This window comes from Hemicordylus capensis, chromosome 6 (genome assembly GCF_027244095.1).
Source record: "Hemicordylus capensis ecotype Gifberg chromosome 6, rHemCap1.1.pri, whole genome shotgun sequence".
NCBI lineage: Eukaryota > Metazoa > Chordata > Lepidosauria > Squamata > Cordylidae > Hemicordylus > Hemicordylus capensis.
The window spans coordinates 68,524,224-68,541,843 of record NC_069662.1 but is presented as its reverse complement, the minus strand read 5'-3'; the positions used below and the strand labels follow the sequence as shown (position 1 = coordinate 68,541,843).

Below are 17,620 nucleotides of genomic sequence, written 5' to 3'. Positions count from 1 at the left end.
ACTATGACATGTTGCAAATCTGAATCTTTCACTTCCTTATGGATTAGTATGTCTATATCTTAATTTTCTTCATTTGATTAATATTGATTCATTTTGTGTCAAAATTGAAGAGAAATTGTATTTTCTAGAAATATATTCTCGAGGAATAAGAAAATAAAGTGATGGTTATAAAATTGTTTAGAAAACTGTAATCTCTTATTTGGAATTTCCAACGTTGACAGCCGAGCTTGGTGAGTGTGAACTCCCTGAACACACTCTGGAACTTGTGTCCGAATTTAGATTTATTCCTAATCAAACTGAAGCAATGGAATATGAAATTTTTCAGAAGTGGAAAGAATTCAGGTATAGTATGCATATGGGGTCACCTTAAGTGGCACAGCGGGGAAATGCTTGATTAACAAGCAGAAGTTTGTCGGTTCGAATCCTCGCCGCTACTATTTTGGGCAGCAGCAATATAGGAAGATGCTGAAAGGCATCATCTCATACTACGCGGGAGGAGGCAATGGTAAACCCCTCCTGTATTCTACCAGAGAAAACCACAGGGCTCTGTGGGTGCCAGGAGTCGAAATCGACTTGATGGCACACTTTATCTTTATGCATATGGGATGTTTTTTCTTAAAGGAGTTTGGTTTTTTAAAAATTTTGTTTAAAGTTTTTTAAAGTTTTTAAATGCTTTTATTAGTATTATAAGTAAAAAACAGAAAGGTTACATCTGTGAGGGTCCAACAAAACCATACATGTTTACATACAAGATCTAGTCCATTAAAAAAAACAACCATAAAAAGAATACAATAATATTAATTGTTTCTAAAAAATCTAAGACTAGGCATCAATAGCTGTCAATCAAGAAATTTGAACCCCTCAAGGAAAAATCCCCCCCAACCTAATTAGTCATCATGCAGTCAAAGAGTCCAAAGAGAAAAGAACCAACCCAGCCATGACATACAAAATATAAGTAATTTTTAAAGTAATCTTTTAAGTAATAATTCCCTGCTAACTTGGCAAAGAGGCACCTTTTAATGTGGTGATTTTCTCTATTTAGCAGGGGGAGAGTAACTGGACCTATCCACCACCAGCACAGTACCTCCAGTGACTGTTACTGGTGTCTATCTTATGTTTCTTTTTAGATTGTGAGCCCTTTGGGGACAGGGATCCATCTTATTTATTTATTATTTCTCTGTGTAAACTGCCCTGAGCCATTTTTGGAAGGGCGGTATAGAAATCAAATAAATTAAGTTGATGATGATTATTTCTTGTTTACACAGTCAGACAGGTGTTATTGACTGGTTTGTTTTATCCAGACATTGAGTCCTTCCCAAGGACCTGGGTTGGCTGAATATTATTATTATTATTATTATTTATTCAAGCACAGAAGCAGACGTCCTCAGTGCTCTGCAATATGGGGTCCCCCCACCAAACCCACAAGTTCAAAAGTGTTATTAAATATTAATGATTAGTTTATGTATTGTATAGGAGAGAATATGAATTCCCTCACTCCAATTTCGTCATTTCGTCTGGTTTAATACCTTTATAAATAAAGATAAGAAAACCTGAAATTTATTCAAAACCTTTCATTTGATGAATTAAATAGATCTTATAATGTATATGTTTAATAAAATGTTTTATTATGTATTATTTTCCAATACTAAATAAAAAGGAGGTTTCTAGAAAGTCATAGATCTTCTAATCTTTTCTGTCCCAGCTTCACTAAATAGTAAGTTAAAAAGTTCTATACAAAATAATAAACGGTATATGCAGTTATTTAATAATCTTATATATTCTTATATCCTATATTATAATTATAATATATAATCTTATATATTAAGCTGATAGGTGGATAGAATCTAAAATGATCAAAAAGCATCCATGAATCGAGAAAACAACAACAATGAGTTCAGTGAATTTTAAAAGGCTTGTTCTATTAAGACAAGGTGTTACAGGCGTAAGACAAACACCTCTGCAGCAGGCTTCACCAGCAAGATGCTATAAATTCAGTTAAGCCTATCTTTCCACTTGAATTTCAGTGCTGTAAATAACAGATGAAAGAATCTAAACGAAATTCATGACTTCAATCCTGCTAATAAGAACTATAAAATAGGACTCTAATAAGAACTCTAAAACAGGGGGAGGTGACAAGTAGTCATGTGCACGGACCGGTTCGGAGGCCATTCTAAAGGCCTCCAGACCGGTCCGGGCACGGGTGGTTTTGGTTCGGGTGGGGGGATTCCAAACAAGTTCGGGGGGGGCTTTACTTACCCCTCAAGAATGCCGCCATATTTCTTGAAGTAAGCGGGCGGCATACCTCCCTGCCGCCCGCTTCATTCCCCCGCCTCTGCGGCTGCTACTGCTGCTACCTTTGAATCAATACGCAATCGGGCGGCAGGGTATCTCCCAGCCCCTGCCGCCCGGCTCTTCAATGCCCCCCGACTTGGCTTAAATGGCCCTGCCGCCCCAGGACCCCTGCCGCCCCTTCCCTTCCCTTCCCATGCTCCCATTCTCAAGGGGTCGGCAGGAGAACTCCCCCGCCGACCCCGTCCCCTTCCCCAGGCGGCTGCGCTCTAAAGTTAGAGCGGGCGGCGGGAGAGCTCTCAGCCGCCCGCTCGCTTTCCCGCTGCGGCGCTGCAAATGGCTTCTAGGAAGCCTTTAGCACGCCTGCGCAAAAGGCTTCCTAGAAGCCATTTGCAGCGCCGCAGCGGGGAAGCGAGCGGGCGGCTGAGAGCTCTCCCGCCGCCCGCTCTAACTTTAGAGCGCAGCCGCCTGGGGAAGGGGACGGGGTCGGCGGGGGAGTTCTCCTGCCGACCCCTTGAGAATGGAAGCATGGGAAGGGAAGGGAAGGGGCGGCAGGGGTCCTGGGGTGGCAGGGCCATTTAAGCCAAGTCGGGGGGCATTGAAGAGCCGGGCGGCAGGGGCTGGGAGATACCCTGCCGCCCGATTGCGTATTGATTCAAAGGTAGCAGCAGTAGCAGCCGCGGAGGCGGGGGAATGAAGCGGGCGGCAGGGAGGTATGCCGCCCGCTTACTTCAAGAAATACGGCGGCATTCTTGAGGGGTAAGTAAAGCCCCCCCCCCGAACTTGTTTGGAATCCCCCACCCCAGTGCCGGACCGCAACTCCGCGGTTCCGTGCACACCCCTAGTGACAAGGAGCTGTAAGGCTATTCCATCTGCCTGCAGGGACTTACCAACTGGTCCCTTTGCCTCCTGTGGAGCTTCCAGCCCAGACGGGGAGTGGCCTGCTTGTCTGCTGCCAAGTTCTAGTTGGCTGGTTGCCAGCCCCCAGACTGTTGAGGAGAACCACCTGCGGCTTGTTCTGGGAGCTACACTTGAGAGGTGTGGCTTTCAGGGCTTGTTGGCTTAAAAGCAGGGAGGCTCGCCAAAGGTGTAGCCATCAGGCTGCCAAAGAGGACCGGCCTTTGGGGCTGGGCCTTCGAGGGTGGGACTGAGGGCTGGGGGATTGGGTTGTGCCAGGCCTTTTTCAAATACGTGTTTGGGCTCTCTTGAGGGGGATGGTGCTGGGAGTGCGCCCAGCGTCTCTGGGACAGCTATTACTGTTGTGGTGGGGAATAGAAGAATTGGCGCTGGCAGAGCAGCTGGCCATTACAGGGGAAGGGAAACTATTAATTTAGTAACTGTTTCCACTTCCAACTGCTCTGTCAACTCTCAGGCCTCAGGGAGCAGCCCCAATGACCCACAGAGTCTGGCCTTGCTCCTCTGCAATGCCAGCTCAGTTCAGAATAAGAATGAAATTACATATCTATTTTATTATTTATTTATTTATTTATTTATTTGATTTATATCCAAAATGGCTCAGGGTGCCTTCCAAAATGGCTCAGGGTGCTTCACAGCATGATGAAAACAATTAAAATCAAACTATTAAATATTTAATTTTAAATATGCCTCAGTGCACTTTATGACACCAATAAAATAAAGGGGTAGTATCCCTCAGGCAGAACATAGGCTGGTTATGTATGATTCTGTACCCAAATCAGACCATAGATCACATCAATCACTTCATACTGGCTCTGTTCTCCAAACACAGTTCAGCACAGTTACCTCCTAAAAAATCCATGAGAGGTTCAGAAGACAGGAAGACTGAGAATCATATTAGTATCTATAAGCTCAACTATGAATCTAATCTTCAGAGAAGAAAAAGAGTTTAAGAACATAAGAACAGCCCTGCTGGATCAGGCCCAAGGCTCATCTATCCAGCATCCTGTTTCACACAGTGGCCCACCAGATGCTGCTGGAAGCCACAGGCAGGAGTTGAGGGCATGCGCTCTCTCCTGCTGTTACTCCCCTGCAACTGGTACCCAGAGGCACCCCGCCCCCGAGGCTGGAGGTGGCCTACAGCCCTCCGACTAGTAGCCATCAATAGACCTCTCCTCCATGAAGTTATCCAAACCCCTCTTAAAGCCATACAGGTTGTTGGCTGTCACCACATCTCGTGGCAGAGAATTCCACAAGTGGATTATGCGTTGTGTGAAAAAGTACTTCCTTTTGCTGGTCCTAGATTTCCTGGCAATCAATTTCATGGGATGGTTCTAGTGTTATGGGATAGGGAGAAGAATTTCTCTCTATCCACTTTCTCCACACCATGCATGATTTTATAGACCTCTATCATGTCTCCCCGCAGTCGTCTTTTTTCTAAACTAAATAGCCCCAGGTGTTGTAGCCTAGCCTCATAAGAAAGGTGCTCTAGGCCCTTGATCATCTTGGTTGCCTTCCTCTGCACATTTTCCAGTTCTACAATGTCCTTTTTTAGATGTGGTGACCAGAATTGTATGCAGTACTCCAGGTGTGGCTGCACCATAGTTTTGTCTACAGGCATTATAATATTAGCAGTTTTATTTTCAGTCCCCTTCCTAATGATCCCTAGCATGGAATTGGCCTTTTTCACAGCTGCTGCACATTGAGTCGACACTTTAAACGAGCTGTCCACCACGACCCCAAGATCCCTCTCCTGGTCAGTCACCGACAGCTCAGATCCCATCAGCATATACTTGAAGTTGGGGTTCTTCGTCCCAATGTGCATCACTTTACACTTGCCAACACTGAACCACATTTGCCACTTTGTTGCCCACTCCCGCAGTTTGGAGAGATCCTTTTGGAGCTCTTCACAATCAGTTATGGATTTCACTACCCGAAAGAGTTTGGTATCATCTGCAGATTTGGCCACCTCACTGCTTACCCCTGCTTCTAGATCATTAAATTAAAATGCACCAGTTCCAGTACAGATCCCTGGGGGACCCCACTTCTTACTTCCCTCCATTGTGAAAACTCTCCATTTATACCTACCCTCTGTTTCCTGTCTTTCAACCAGTTAGCAATCCACACATGTACTTGTCCCCTTATCCCACGACCACTAAGTTTCCTCAGGAGTTGTTGGTGAGGAACTTTGTCAAAAGCTTTTTGGAAGTCCAGGTGCACTATGTCAACTGAATCACCTTGATCCACACACTTGTTGACACTCTCAGAGAACTCCAAAAGGTTGGTGAGGCAAGATTTACCTTTGCAGAACCCATGCTGGCTCACTCCCAGCAGGGCCTGTTCTTCTGTGTGCTTTACAATTTTATCCATCAATTTACCTGGAATGGATGTTAAGCTAACCGGCCTGTAATTTCCCGGAACACCCCTGGATCCCTTCTTGAAAATTGGTGTTACATTTGCTACTCTCCAGTCCTCTTGTACAGAACCTGATTTCAGGGATAAGTTATATATTTTAGCAAGGAGGTCAACAATTTTTTAAGTTTAAACCTCTCACAGAACACTCCCCCTGAGTTTAATTAGTTCTTAGGCAACTAAATATTCAGAATAGTACAGAACTTTATTACAGTCATAGACCAATATACAAGAAATACAAACAATGCATCATGTAAATAAAATTTAAAAAGAAGAGCGAAATATATAAACTACTTATGAAATGCATTGCTAAAGATCAGATCGAGTTCTGCAGATTATAAAACAAAACCTGGCCACTATATTAATAATTTTTCATCTGGGTTAAGTAATAAAAACTTCAAATAAAAATCATCCGAGTGTCCTAAAAACTTAGACAATAAGGGGGAGATAAATTTCAAGCAGGCTTCCTTAAAACAATTCAAAACAAGAATGATCAATGGAGAAGAAAATAAAAATAAAGTTTAAAAAAAACCACTAGTTCTGCAATAACAGAAATAGTATGTATATATTGTAAATATAAAACCACATATCCACCAGTATATAATCAAAATTCCCATCTCATCCCATACAGGTGTACAAAACACCATAATAAGGTAGTTAACAAAAATCAGCAAAACCTTTAATAGTCCTCCTCCTCATATAATTGAAAAACAAGCAAACCGGAGAGATAAATGGGAAAATATTCTTTCATGAAGAGGAAGATTAAATTCAGCCAAAACTGATCTTTATAGCCTACAGCTGGGAGCATAGGCTATCAAGCTATGACACTAAGATCTTCCCCCCATACATATGTCTAATCCTTCAGAATTTCCTTCTAATTGTTTGCATCACAAACTGTTCATTCAACAGTTAAATTTTTCAAAGTATTATTATAAAGTATTCATAATGAACAGTAAAAGCCCATAGGGGGAAAAGAAGGGGGCGGGTAAAGAAAAATAATGAAAGAAACAATAGAAATAATAAAAATATATATTTCTGAAAAATTGAAGCTACATCTGTTAGTGAATAGAGAAACTGAAGCTACAAACAAACAAACAAAAATCTTCAGCTGATTATCATTCTTATCCTTTTAAAACTATAATGTCATATCATAGAATATAGCCAATAATCTTATTCCTTACTTTTGAAAATATTGTCAGTGTGACATCCATTTATTTCTATGGGTTAAATTTCCAAGTATATTCTCAATTCTTCCCTAATTCCCCTTCTTAATACTTTCTCGTTTCTTCCATAAAAAGGAAATAAAAAACAAAAAGAAACAAGAAAAAGATATGTGACAATTCCTTAAAACTTTTGGGTTTATCATATGGGATCTTAATCCCTGATTAGGTTATTATCAATATTAAACCTTATTTAGAACTCCCTTAATATTAATGGTTGAAATAAAAGGAGCAGTTAATGCAGGGAATATCTTGAAAGGCCAGGTAATGATGTGTAATATTTAATTATACTCAGAGTTAAAACCTATAAATGAAACCCTAAATTAATCACATATATTTCCATTTCTTTCATGAATATATGTGATAATATGTGATAAGAGTTAAAGAAAACAGGAAACAATTAACGCAGGGAATACATTGAAAGGCCAATTAATGGGGTATATTATTTTATTATACTCTAAGTTAAAACCTATAGGTAAACCCCTAATTTAAGCACGTATCTTTTTTTTTTTTTTAAGAGGAGAAATGCAACATCAAAAGGAGAGGGGGGAAATCAGCATTAAAATCATGAGCTCAGAAGAAAACAGAAGAAAGAGAAAAAGGGTGATCCCATTGTATTACAGCCCTAAGACGAAATAATGGTAAACATGAGCTACAGCAAGATCAAGTCAATAGGAAAAAAAATCTTTGAAACTTTTAAGTGTCTTCCCTCTTTAAATAAGGGTTAATATGAAATCTTAAAAACAATGTCCAAGGACATTCTCTCGTTAGTGGGGAGACTAAACAATGCCAGAACTTTAACTTCTACGCTGGGGGAAAAGGTTATCAATTCCATAAAGGAAAATTCCTCCAGTTAGGATCCTTCCACATAAATCTCTCCATAGCTGCAGTTCTAAAAGCCAAATAGTTCTAATAAAACACACGCAAAAGATAAACAACTAAGGCAAGTAAACTTTCAAATAGGATTAAAATACTCAGACCCTTTCTGGTAAAATCTTCTAAATTTATCTTAAAGTAAAACACCACTTAACAGTCTCCCCCATACCAATTTCCCCTCCCTATATTTAACAAGAAGTACCAAGATTGCAACATCAACACTCAGTAAAAGCGAGTAATAAATCTTCATCACTCCAGTTCAGCTGAGTAACAAGTTTAGGAATTCTTCAGGATAAAGTCAGAGTCTTGATACGAAATGCTGTTTGAAATTAACTGTCATAAGTTAAGTTCCATCAGTGATGTTAAACTAACAAAAGACCAAAAAAAATCCTTCTTCTAATAAAGAAAGATGGAAAAACAATCTTCCTCTGCCAAGACAACAAGTTCTTTCCAGACACTTTTATTTCCCCAAGAGCTTCAGATAGTTAGTAGTAGAAGGATAATTGTTCAGCAGAATTGTTCAGCAGAACAGAAGGAGCTATAAATTCAAGGCAGATCTTCCAAAGTCCCACCTAGCAGATCCTCCCAAGAAGCAGGCAGACAAAAGCTTTCCAAATAGGACTTTGTAAGTAAAACATAAGCTGGTTAGGTGTGTAAATATGTGGCATTTCAAAACAATAAAAAACAGATCCAAAAAGAAAAAGAAGCCATTTTTCTCTCCATTCCTCTTCTCCGTTACAAGTGCTGTACATATCTGCTGGGAAGTTCAAGTGGGGGTTGACAAAAATATGAGATTTTTTTAAAAGAGGCAATAATAATCTCTGACGAATGCTATGAATAGGCTAGAGTTCAAGATAAAAATAAGTAATTGCTGGGGCATCAGACGTTTTAAAAAATTATTTGAAGCTATTGTAATCGATACTTGCTCTAATGATGAGATGGAAGTCCTCTTTTTCTTCTTTCTCTCTCTCTCTCTTTTTTTTTTTTTTTTTTTTTGGTGTGTGTGTGTGTGTGTGTGTGTGTCTTATCTTGTGGGAAAACTGAATAAAAAATTATTAGACCAAAAAAAAATTATTCGAAGCAAAACAGAAAGCTAATAGCATTTGAATGCTGAGCTCTCCAGCAAAGACCACAGAAAGACTTTTTAAAAAGGAGACAGAAGAAAATAAGCAAAAGTTGGCAATTTAAAAGCCATAGATCTCACAAACTCACAGTCATAGTCATCTCAGAGATTTATTAGAGGAAAGTAGATTTAGCAAGGTCATCCTTAACGAGGCTGGTCATCCTTTCCCAAGCCTGGAATCTCCCCAGACTCCCCCCCCCCATCAAGGGCGGGGGACCAAGCTCTGCACGCATTCCGATCTTCATATTGATAATGAAGATAATTAGGCCAAACGGGAGTGAAAACACCCGAGATGTTAGTTGGGTGCTTCCTTCCAGGACACCATCTTTGCTCTCAAGACAGTTTAAAATAATAATAATAATAACAACAACAACAACAGAAATCACCATCAGCCAATTACAAAAAGCAGCTTTACTGGGAACAGCCTATATTCTGCCACGATATCTATAACAATTGACAATAAAATTCAGCCATCCCAGGTCCTTGGGAAGGACTCGATGTCTGGATAAAACAAACCAGTCAATAACACCTGTCTGACTGTGTAAACAAGAAATAATAATAATAATGGTCTATGCAAAACTGGATGTCTAAAACTAATAGGAGTAGTGGGAAAATATTATTCCAAACTAAACTGATTTTCCCCATTCATTTTCATAGGGGAAAGAGCCCTGCACAAGCTGAAATGTGCTACTTGAACAAAGCCAAGTGGTTAGAAATGTATGGGGTCGATATGCATATAGTTAAGGTAAGAGAGTCTCAGAACAATTTTACTTTTCCAGTGAATGGGAAACCCTTCAACTCCTTTTCATCACCTGTTCTGATTTTCTGATGTACACAATGCAAAAACAATGTACTGTATATTAAATTTGCATTTAATATAGTGTCTGTTTGTTTATAGGGAAGAGATGGTTGTGAATATGCTCTTGGATTGACACCAACAGGTATCTTGATTTTTGAAGGAGCAAATAAAATAGGTTTATTTTTTTGGTGAGTAATTTCTGCTTATGCTTACTTTTATTTAACATTAGTACCTTTCCCCCCTCAAAAGCTGAAGAATTTGTAAAAACAAATTTTAAACAATGTAGGTGACTTTGTAAACATTTGTGGATCAAATTTGTAGATACTAAACGTGCCTGTAACATGACACATATACTATCTCTGTAATCCATTAAGCACATACATCAGTGTTATTCTTGTGTTATAGATGGTGGAAGGATATAGTTTAGGACTATGACAGTCTTGCCAAAAGCTATGTCATGAGATTTTTGAGACTTTGGGGGTGAGATTTGAACCAGAGATTTTCTGGTTCACAATTCAGTTTCTTCAGTATGCTTCATTAACAATAAAGCAAATAACAGATACAACTTTTCAATTTATCTTGAGATAAATTGAGGAGGCAGCAAGAAGTTTAAAGCAATGAAGAAATACACAATTAAAATAAAGTAGCCATCATCTATTGTGCAATTTATTTTAAATATGTTCTGATTAACATTTTTTCTCATATATTTTCCTATGTGACTAGGCCTAAAATCACTAAAATGGACTTTAAAAAGAGCAAACTGACACTTGTGGTGGTGGAAGATGATGAACAGGTAATCTCTTCAGTTGCTTTGAGTCTCATCAGGCAATGTCCTGTTAGTTCAGCAGATGTTAACAAGAGACTCAGCACATTACTGGTTCAAACTCTCTATCTATGACATAGATTCTAATTTAATATTTTTTGTGCAGACTTACAAGACTTCCTTTTTGTCTCTTAGGGTAGAGAGCAGGAGCACACATTTGTTTTCAGATTAGACAATGCTAAAACATGCAAGCACCTCTGGAAATGTGCAGTGGAGCATCATGCCTTCTTCCGGTTGCGCACACCAGCAAACAGTAAACCTAGTCGATCAGATTTTATCAAACTGGGGTCCCGCTTCAGATTCAGGTACTGAATTGAATATGTAGCCTTGCCAATTACCAGGTCACACATGTTTTACTAATCTTGCAAACATATACCTGTGCTGGTAATTTGTAATTTACTGATGGCCCATATAGTGGGGTGGGGTGGCAGGGGGAGCCAATTCTTCTCTAGTCTTCAAATTTTGTTCAGTCTGAACATAAGAATAGTTCTGCTGGATCATGCCCAAGGCCTATCTAGTCCAGCATCCTGTTCCACGCTGTGACCCACCAGATGCCGCTGGGAAGCCCCCAGGCGAGAGCATGCCCTCTCTCCTGCTCTTGCTCCCTTGCAACTGGTATTCAGAGCAAATGGTATTCAGAGGCATTGTGCCTCTGAGGCTGGAGGTGTCAACCAGACTAGTAACCAGTGATAGACTTGTCCTCCATGAATTTGTCTAAGCCCCTTTTAAAGCCATCAAAGCTAGTGGCCATCACCACAACCCATGGCAAAGAATTCCATAGATTAGTTATGCAATGTATGGAAAAAGTACTAAACTTCCTGACCAGTTTCATGGGATGACCCCTGGTTCTGGTGTTGTGTGAGAGGGAGAAAAATTTCTCTCTGTCCACTCTCTCCACTCCTTGCATAATTTTATACAGCTTGGTCATGTCTCCCCATTTTCAAGCCTGGTTGCTTGAAAATCTCCTATGTACCATGAGCATCCAGGTGTGTAGCTGGATAGGATCTTTATTGTCACTAACATTTGCCCAAGTATCAATGGGTTCCAGGTTGTATGGGAGAAGCCTCTTATTCTAGGGAATAGTGAAGGAGAATTGCCATCCTTGGATCTAACAACTGTTTTTAGTAAGAGTTTCTCTCCTAACAGAAAGGTAGACTGAGTTGTTGGTGCAGTCTGATTTCCTCTATTAGAAGAATTACTAGTGGAACTCTCAAGTTGAGACTGAGGAGGTCTGAGTGTCTTGACCTCTGAGATACCATAGCAGAGAAACGCTTGTGGGGAGCAGAGGTGGGAATTAACTGAGGTGGTAGAGGAAGCAGTGTTAGGGCTAGAAATGGATTGGACCTTTCACCTATTTGAGGCATATGTTACTGCTATAGAAAGACAAAGCTTTGCTTTTGCAGGGTGTGTGTGTGTAGTTTTTGTGTTGGAGGAAGGGACAGTTCTCAGTGAAACTAATTTAGCCTATAATCCAATTGTGTGGTTTTTTTAAAGTGGTCGAACGGAGTACCAAGCAACACACGGCAGCAGATTGCGCAGAACCAGCACATTTGAAAGGCGACCCAGCAGGCGGTATCCATCCCGAAGGCATTCGACTTTCAAAGGTTGGAATTCATAGCCAACTAACACATTTGCCATTTTTCATTAAGCAAGTTGCTAAACTGATATTAGAGCTTATTTCATTGTTATTCATTGTTTTCCAAAAATGATATAATTTCAGCACAACTTTCAATTTAATGCTAAAGGAACACACATTTTGGGTGAAGGAAAGAGGGAAATAAAATGCATTTTTCCCCCTAAGAGCATTTTTCATTGCTCTTGTTCTTTAGTTTCCCTCCGCCTGTATGTTGCTTTTTGTTTTGTTTCTGTCTAATGTTGGTGGTGATCAGGTATTCTTCACAACTTGGTCTCTGTGCCTGTGCAGTAGTCCCTGTAGTAGGATTTCAAGCTCTTCAAAGTGTTCTGAAGCCTTTGCTCATGGAGCATGCTCAGTATCCCTGGTGGCAGAGCGCTTCCCAGTTCAGTTCCTTTCCAGCCACCATTGTGGACAGTTCTTGCTCCTCGTACTCAGAAAAAAATATGGTTTGCCTATTTGTTGAGCCCAGTCTGCTTCTTTCTACTACTCTCTGTCTCAGCCCCTCATTTAATCTGACCTCTGGCTGTTTTCTGACTATTTTTTGCCTCAACTTTGGCCACTTATGTATTCTAAAAAGACTTTTAAATGCTGCTCTTCCTGTCGCAGGACCCTCCATTCTTTGGATAAACACAACCAAAGTCTACTCTGCTTGGGGGAGGACCATAAAACCCACAGTTGTAAAATCTGCTTTCCGTTCCCAAAACGAACATGGAAAAGTAGAGAGCTATGCTTGAGAGCAGCGTTGTATGTGCAGGCCTCGTTTGCCAATATTGCCAACACCCTCAGTGGGCTTTTCCCCTTCTACCTCTTCTGTCACGACCACACAGGTGACTTTTAAAAGCCACGTGGTGTGTCGGAAAATGGACACAAACATCACAAGAAGTAAACGCATAGGGAAGAGGAATCCATCTGTCATCCCAAGCACCACAAGACTTTTCTGTCACAGTCTTCAGTGTCAATGCACAAGGCTACATCGGATCCTGTAGCATGCCCTTTGGCACCGGATTTATTTTACATTTACTTCACATGTACATCTACTTCCCTGACGGCTACAGTCTTGAGCCACCCTTTGCCATCAGTGGCCATTTGTAGTGGTTCATCTGTCAAGTACACACTGAATGCCGTCCCTTACTGACATCCAGGCTGTTAGTTTGCACTCCTCGTTATCTTCACTGGAAACTGAAAAATTTACTCCACAATTCTACTGTTGCTCTCTCAAACAACATTGACACCGGCTCCAACACTGCATTCTTCTGTAGCTCCATCGTCTTTGACATCACTGACCTTGCCATTGGCCATCATTCTCCTGATACCTGTGCCAGCTACTTCATCCGTTCTGTTGACTCCTGTCTTTTCACAACATTTACGATGTGAAAAGAATACCCTCTATCCCAGGACACAGACTCTGTCCTGAATTCTCCACTGACCACACACACCATTCAAGAAACAAAGGTTTCTCTCTCCATGGCCTCAATGTTGATGATAACACCTCTGGAGCAGTGGAGGTTCTGAAGACTCCGGCCTTCACCCCACACCTCACTACTCCCCTCATTTTCCACCCCATCATTGGAGAGAGAGTTTACATTACTCATTACCTGCATACTCACCATATCACACATGCATAGACTACTGGAGTTCCCCTGGAGCTCTAGACCCAGGCTATGTGAGGAAGCTGAGCAGATTCACAAGTCTTACACACCTGTCTTTGCCGCCCTTACCTTAAGACTACAATTAATTTTGACTATAGAAGTCATCAAAACCGAAGTCATCGACTGCAGCTCCAGGCCTCATGTGCCTGAGTCTCTACCTGTGCACCCTGGATCAATCTTCGCCCATTATTGTGCCCATTCCTTCTACAGCTCCTGTGGACATTACTCCTATCCATGCACAGCCCTATTCTAACGAATATACAACCTCTTTGGATTCTGATGCTGAGTGAACTCATACCAAAAATCCATCCAACCTCTTGCTGGATGAGAATGTTCAGAACAACCCATCAAACTCTGACTGAGAAAACCAAATCATATTGCATTCATGTGGCCAAGATGGCTAGAGTCTTCTGCCTTGAACTTAAATCGCTAGTCCAAGTGGCTAAGGAGCCAGTTTATGACTTTGTGGCCTCCACATCCACTTGCCACCCAGTGGCTCTACCTGTGCTCTCAGTGCAGATACATTAAGCCAAAACAGCCTGAGATGGCCCATCTTCAACTTCCAAATACCTAGAAAACTTGTATATGGTCCAAGAGGATGATTGTAAATTCTTGTTCAAGCATCCCCCACCGAACTCATTAGTTTTGAACTGTGCTTTGGAGAATAATCTGGCCGCAAACATTCTGCCCTGGGGGGTATAAATTGGATTCTTTGGGACAAAAGATCTACTCCTTATGCTTCCTATCAATGGAAATTGTGAATTATTTGCTGTGTGTATACAAGTTTCATTACACTGTTTGGGAAGGGCTTAGGGATAACTTACAGAATGCATCTGACCCTATCCAGACCAAATTTTAAGAACTCCTCTCTAAGTCAGCAGACATAACACAACAGACTCTGAGTACAACCATCTTATGGAGACCATATTGTGCTTTCTGGGCAGCACTGTCTCCCTATGTTACTACACCTGGTTACATTCCTCCTCTGTCATCTTTCCTACCCAACATAAGAAATAAAATCGAAGAACTACCCTTTGATGGCGAAGGTCTCTTTAGTGCACAGACAGACAAGACTATGGCATGCCTTAAACAGTCAGGATTCACAGCTAAGACATTTACAACTTCCACTGCTCTTCCAACTTTCTCTCAACATTTCTAAAGTTATGACAAGCCACAATACCAGTACAGCCGAACTGACCATCCTACCAATATTCAAAAGATCCTACCAATATTCACAGAAATGCTCTTTTCCCCCAAAGGGGCAGACGACCACAAAGAGCAAACACCAGGACCAGTTCAAGCAGGGCTTTGACTCTTCACCCTCCACTGCCCATTGGACCTTCCACTCCCATAAGACTTGCACACTTCCTACAAGCTTGGCATCTTATCACCTCCAATGCCTGGGTGCTAAATATCTCCACTGGCTATGCCATAGAATTCCATACCTCTCCCCCTTTCCTAGGGTTAAAACCCACCCAAGCAACTCATATGTTACTAGCAGAAGTCCAAGAACTATTGTCCAAAGGGGCGATAGAACCTGATTTGCAAACAAACCAATGGGCAGGGTTCTACTCAAGGTACTTCCTGGTACCCAAGAGAGACAGAAGTCTTCAACCAATTCTGGACCTTCACTCCCTGAACGAATTTACTATTATTTTAAGTTTTAAAAATAATTAATTACCAAGTGGTTACAGTGTTGGGCCAAAGCGCCAAGGGCTCTCTTCAAACCTATCTGCATTTGCAAAAGAATGACCACATCATTGGCATATGGGAGAATTGAAAGTTGTTTATTTGCCCATTTAGGGGCATGTAAATCTAGACCCTATAATTGCTGAATTAACAAATTAATATAAATATTAAACAAGGTTGGAGCTAAAATACCTATCAGTTGTTGAATTCTTGCGCTTGGACCAAAGAGAAATTCATGATATTGAATCAAAAGCTGCCCTAATATTGACGAATGCCTCATAGAGCGATTCTTTGGGATTAATTGAATATTTTTCAACCAAATGTTGCAGCACTAAACAGTGATGAATAGTTAGTCAGCCTGGTCTAAAACCCGCTCCCCAATCATTGAAGATGTACATTGTGTGATCAGTAAAGGTAAGCAGAGAATTTAGGACAGATGCCCACCAGCCAATGTTCACTTTAAATACTTCTGGAGGAATAAAGTCTTTCGTAGGTGGCTTGCCTGCTCTCAATTGCTCTATTTGCTGTTTAATCTATGTACCATAAAAAGAACCAAAATTGGATTCCCAAGCCCCAACTGGAATGCAACCGTCTAAGCATGTTATGGCAGCGGCAAGATGTCCAACCATAATTCACCAAAATGTAGAGGCATCATTAGGCTTGTTTGGGTGCCAACAGGCAAATCAAACCAGTTGGCAACCACACCACATAATTTGGCCATTCCATCTTAACATAGTAGGGCCTACTTCAGCTATCATATCTGATTAAAAACAGCCAACTCTTAAGTATAAGGCTACTAAAAACATTACAAAGAGATCATAGAGGGAGGTGTTCACTCTCAGTCCTGGACAAGGTTTCAGAGTTTCTGGTTTTCAGATCATGTGAGGCTAATGTGTAATCAATAGTAGAAGGTTTCTGGCCTGACCAGAACTAGAATTGGCCTGGGTGGTCCTTCTCCACTACACCATTCAGAGTGGTTAAATCAAACCTACTGGCCATTTGGGCAAGGCAAGGCCTGCAAGATTACTTCTGAAATCCCTAGAAGCGTGAGTGGGAAAAGTAGATTCATCTTCATGGTCTGGGGGGGGGGGGGGATGTGGTATTGTGCATATAATGAGAGGTCATTGGGCCCCATTCTTGCACTGAATACCACACCCAGAATAACATAGGTGGAGGGAGAACAAGTTAGGCAATATTCAATATATTTTTCTAAATCCTTCCAAAGTTGTTTGATTTGCAAATTAAAATGTTGAGGGGGAAGATAAATATTTAGACATAATAGACTAAATGAATTAAAAGTAAGTAAGGCAGCCAGAACTCAGTCGGCATGGACTAATAGTTTGGTTTTGTTAGCCTGCAAATCAAGAGAGACAAATAGCCCCAGACCACCCTTAGGCCTAGCTACCTAATGGCTCAGTGGAGAAGTAACTTGCCTAGGGAGCAAGAGGTTGCTGGTTCAAATCCTCACTGGTATGTTTTCCAGACTATGGGAAACACCTATATCGGGCAGCAGCAATCTAGGAAGATGCTGAAAGACATCATCTCATACTGCACGGGAGATGGCAATGGTAAACCCCTCCTGTATTCTACCAAAGAAAACCACATGGCCAGGAGTCGACACTAACTCAACGGCACAACTTTACCTTTACCTTATCTTTAGGCCTGCCACCCTTCAGACTGGGCGAGGCATAATTTATAAATGAATAGTAATTAACAATATGAAATTCTCCTAACATACAGATTTCCTAAAGAAATAAAATTTAATAATAAACTTAACAAAGGAACAATCAACAGATCTATGGCTCCACCCTGTTATAATTCATTAAATGAGAGAAAGCTTATTATTCAGCAACAACAACAACTGTCATTTGGGGGAGCATTTAGAACCTTATCCATAAAAGGCGCAGAGGAAACAGTCAGAGATGGTCCTGGTCTCTTATTGAATTTCCTGGACTTGAGACAGCATCACCATATCTGTATGTGGTGACACCAGCTGCTGAACAGTAGAGATTTCAGACCCAGTGGCAAAAAACCTGCACATCATGGATGATTGCAGCATAGTCAGCTTCTTGGAGTTCTGTGTCCAGCGATTCAGCAGGGCTAAGGTGCCAGCAAGCCAATGAAGCAATATGAAGAGGTTTAGAGTCCCAATTCCAAAAGTGATAGCTCAGACTCATACTGAACAATAT

General features: G+C 41.0%; 1 protein-coding gene across 7 annotated transcripts in view; it reads left to right on the top strand.

The window, feature by feature from the left end:
- The window catches only part of EPB41L4B (erythrocyte membrane protein band 4.1 like 4B), a 159,265-nt gene that overhangs the window by 90,710 nt on the left and 50,935 nt on the right, over positions 1 to 17,620 (top strand). For 6 of the 7 annotated variants that reach the window (XM_053265909.1, XM_053265905.1, XM_053265902.1 and 3 more), the window contains 6 exons: positions 222 to 342; positions 9,493 to 9,580; positions 9,734 to 9,822; positions 10,358 to 10,427; positions 10,593 to 10,762; positions 11,952 to 12,061. In XM_053265909.1, coding sequence (XP_053121884.1) covers positions 222 to 342; positions 9,493 to 9,580; positions 9,734 to 9,822; positions 10,358 to 10,427; positions 10,593 to 10,762; positions 11,952 to 12,061 — 648 coding nt within the window. The remainder of the gene's footprint in view (positions 1 to 221; positions 343 to 9,492; positions 9,581 to 9,733; positions 9,823 to 10,357; positions 10,428 to 10,592; positions 10,763 to 11,951; positions 12,062 to 17,620) is intronic. The other variant, XM_053265906.1, reaches the window with a different exon arrangement.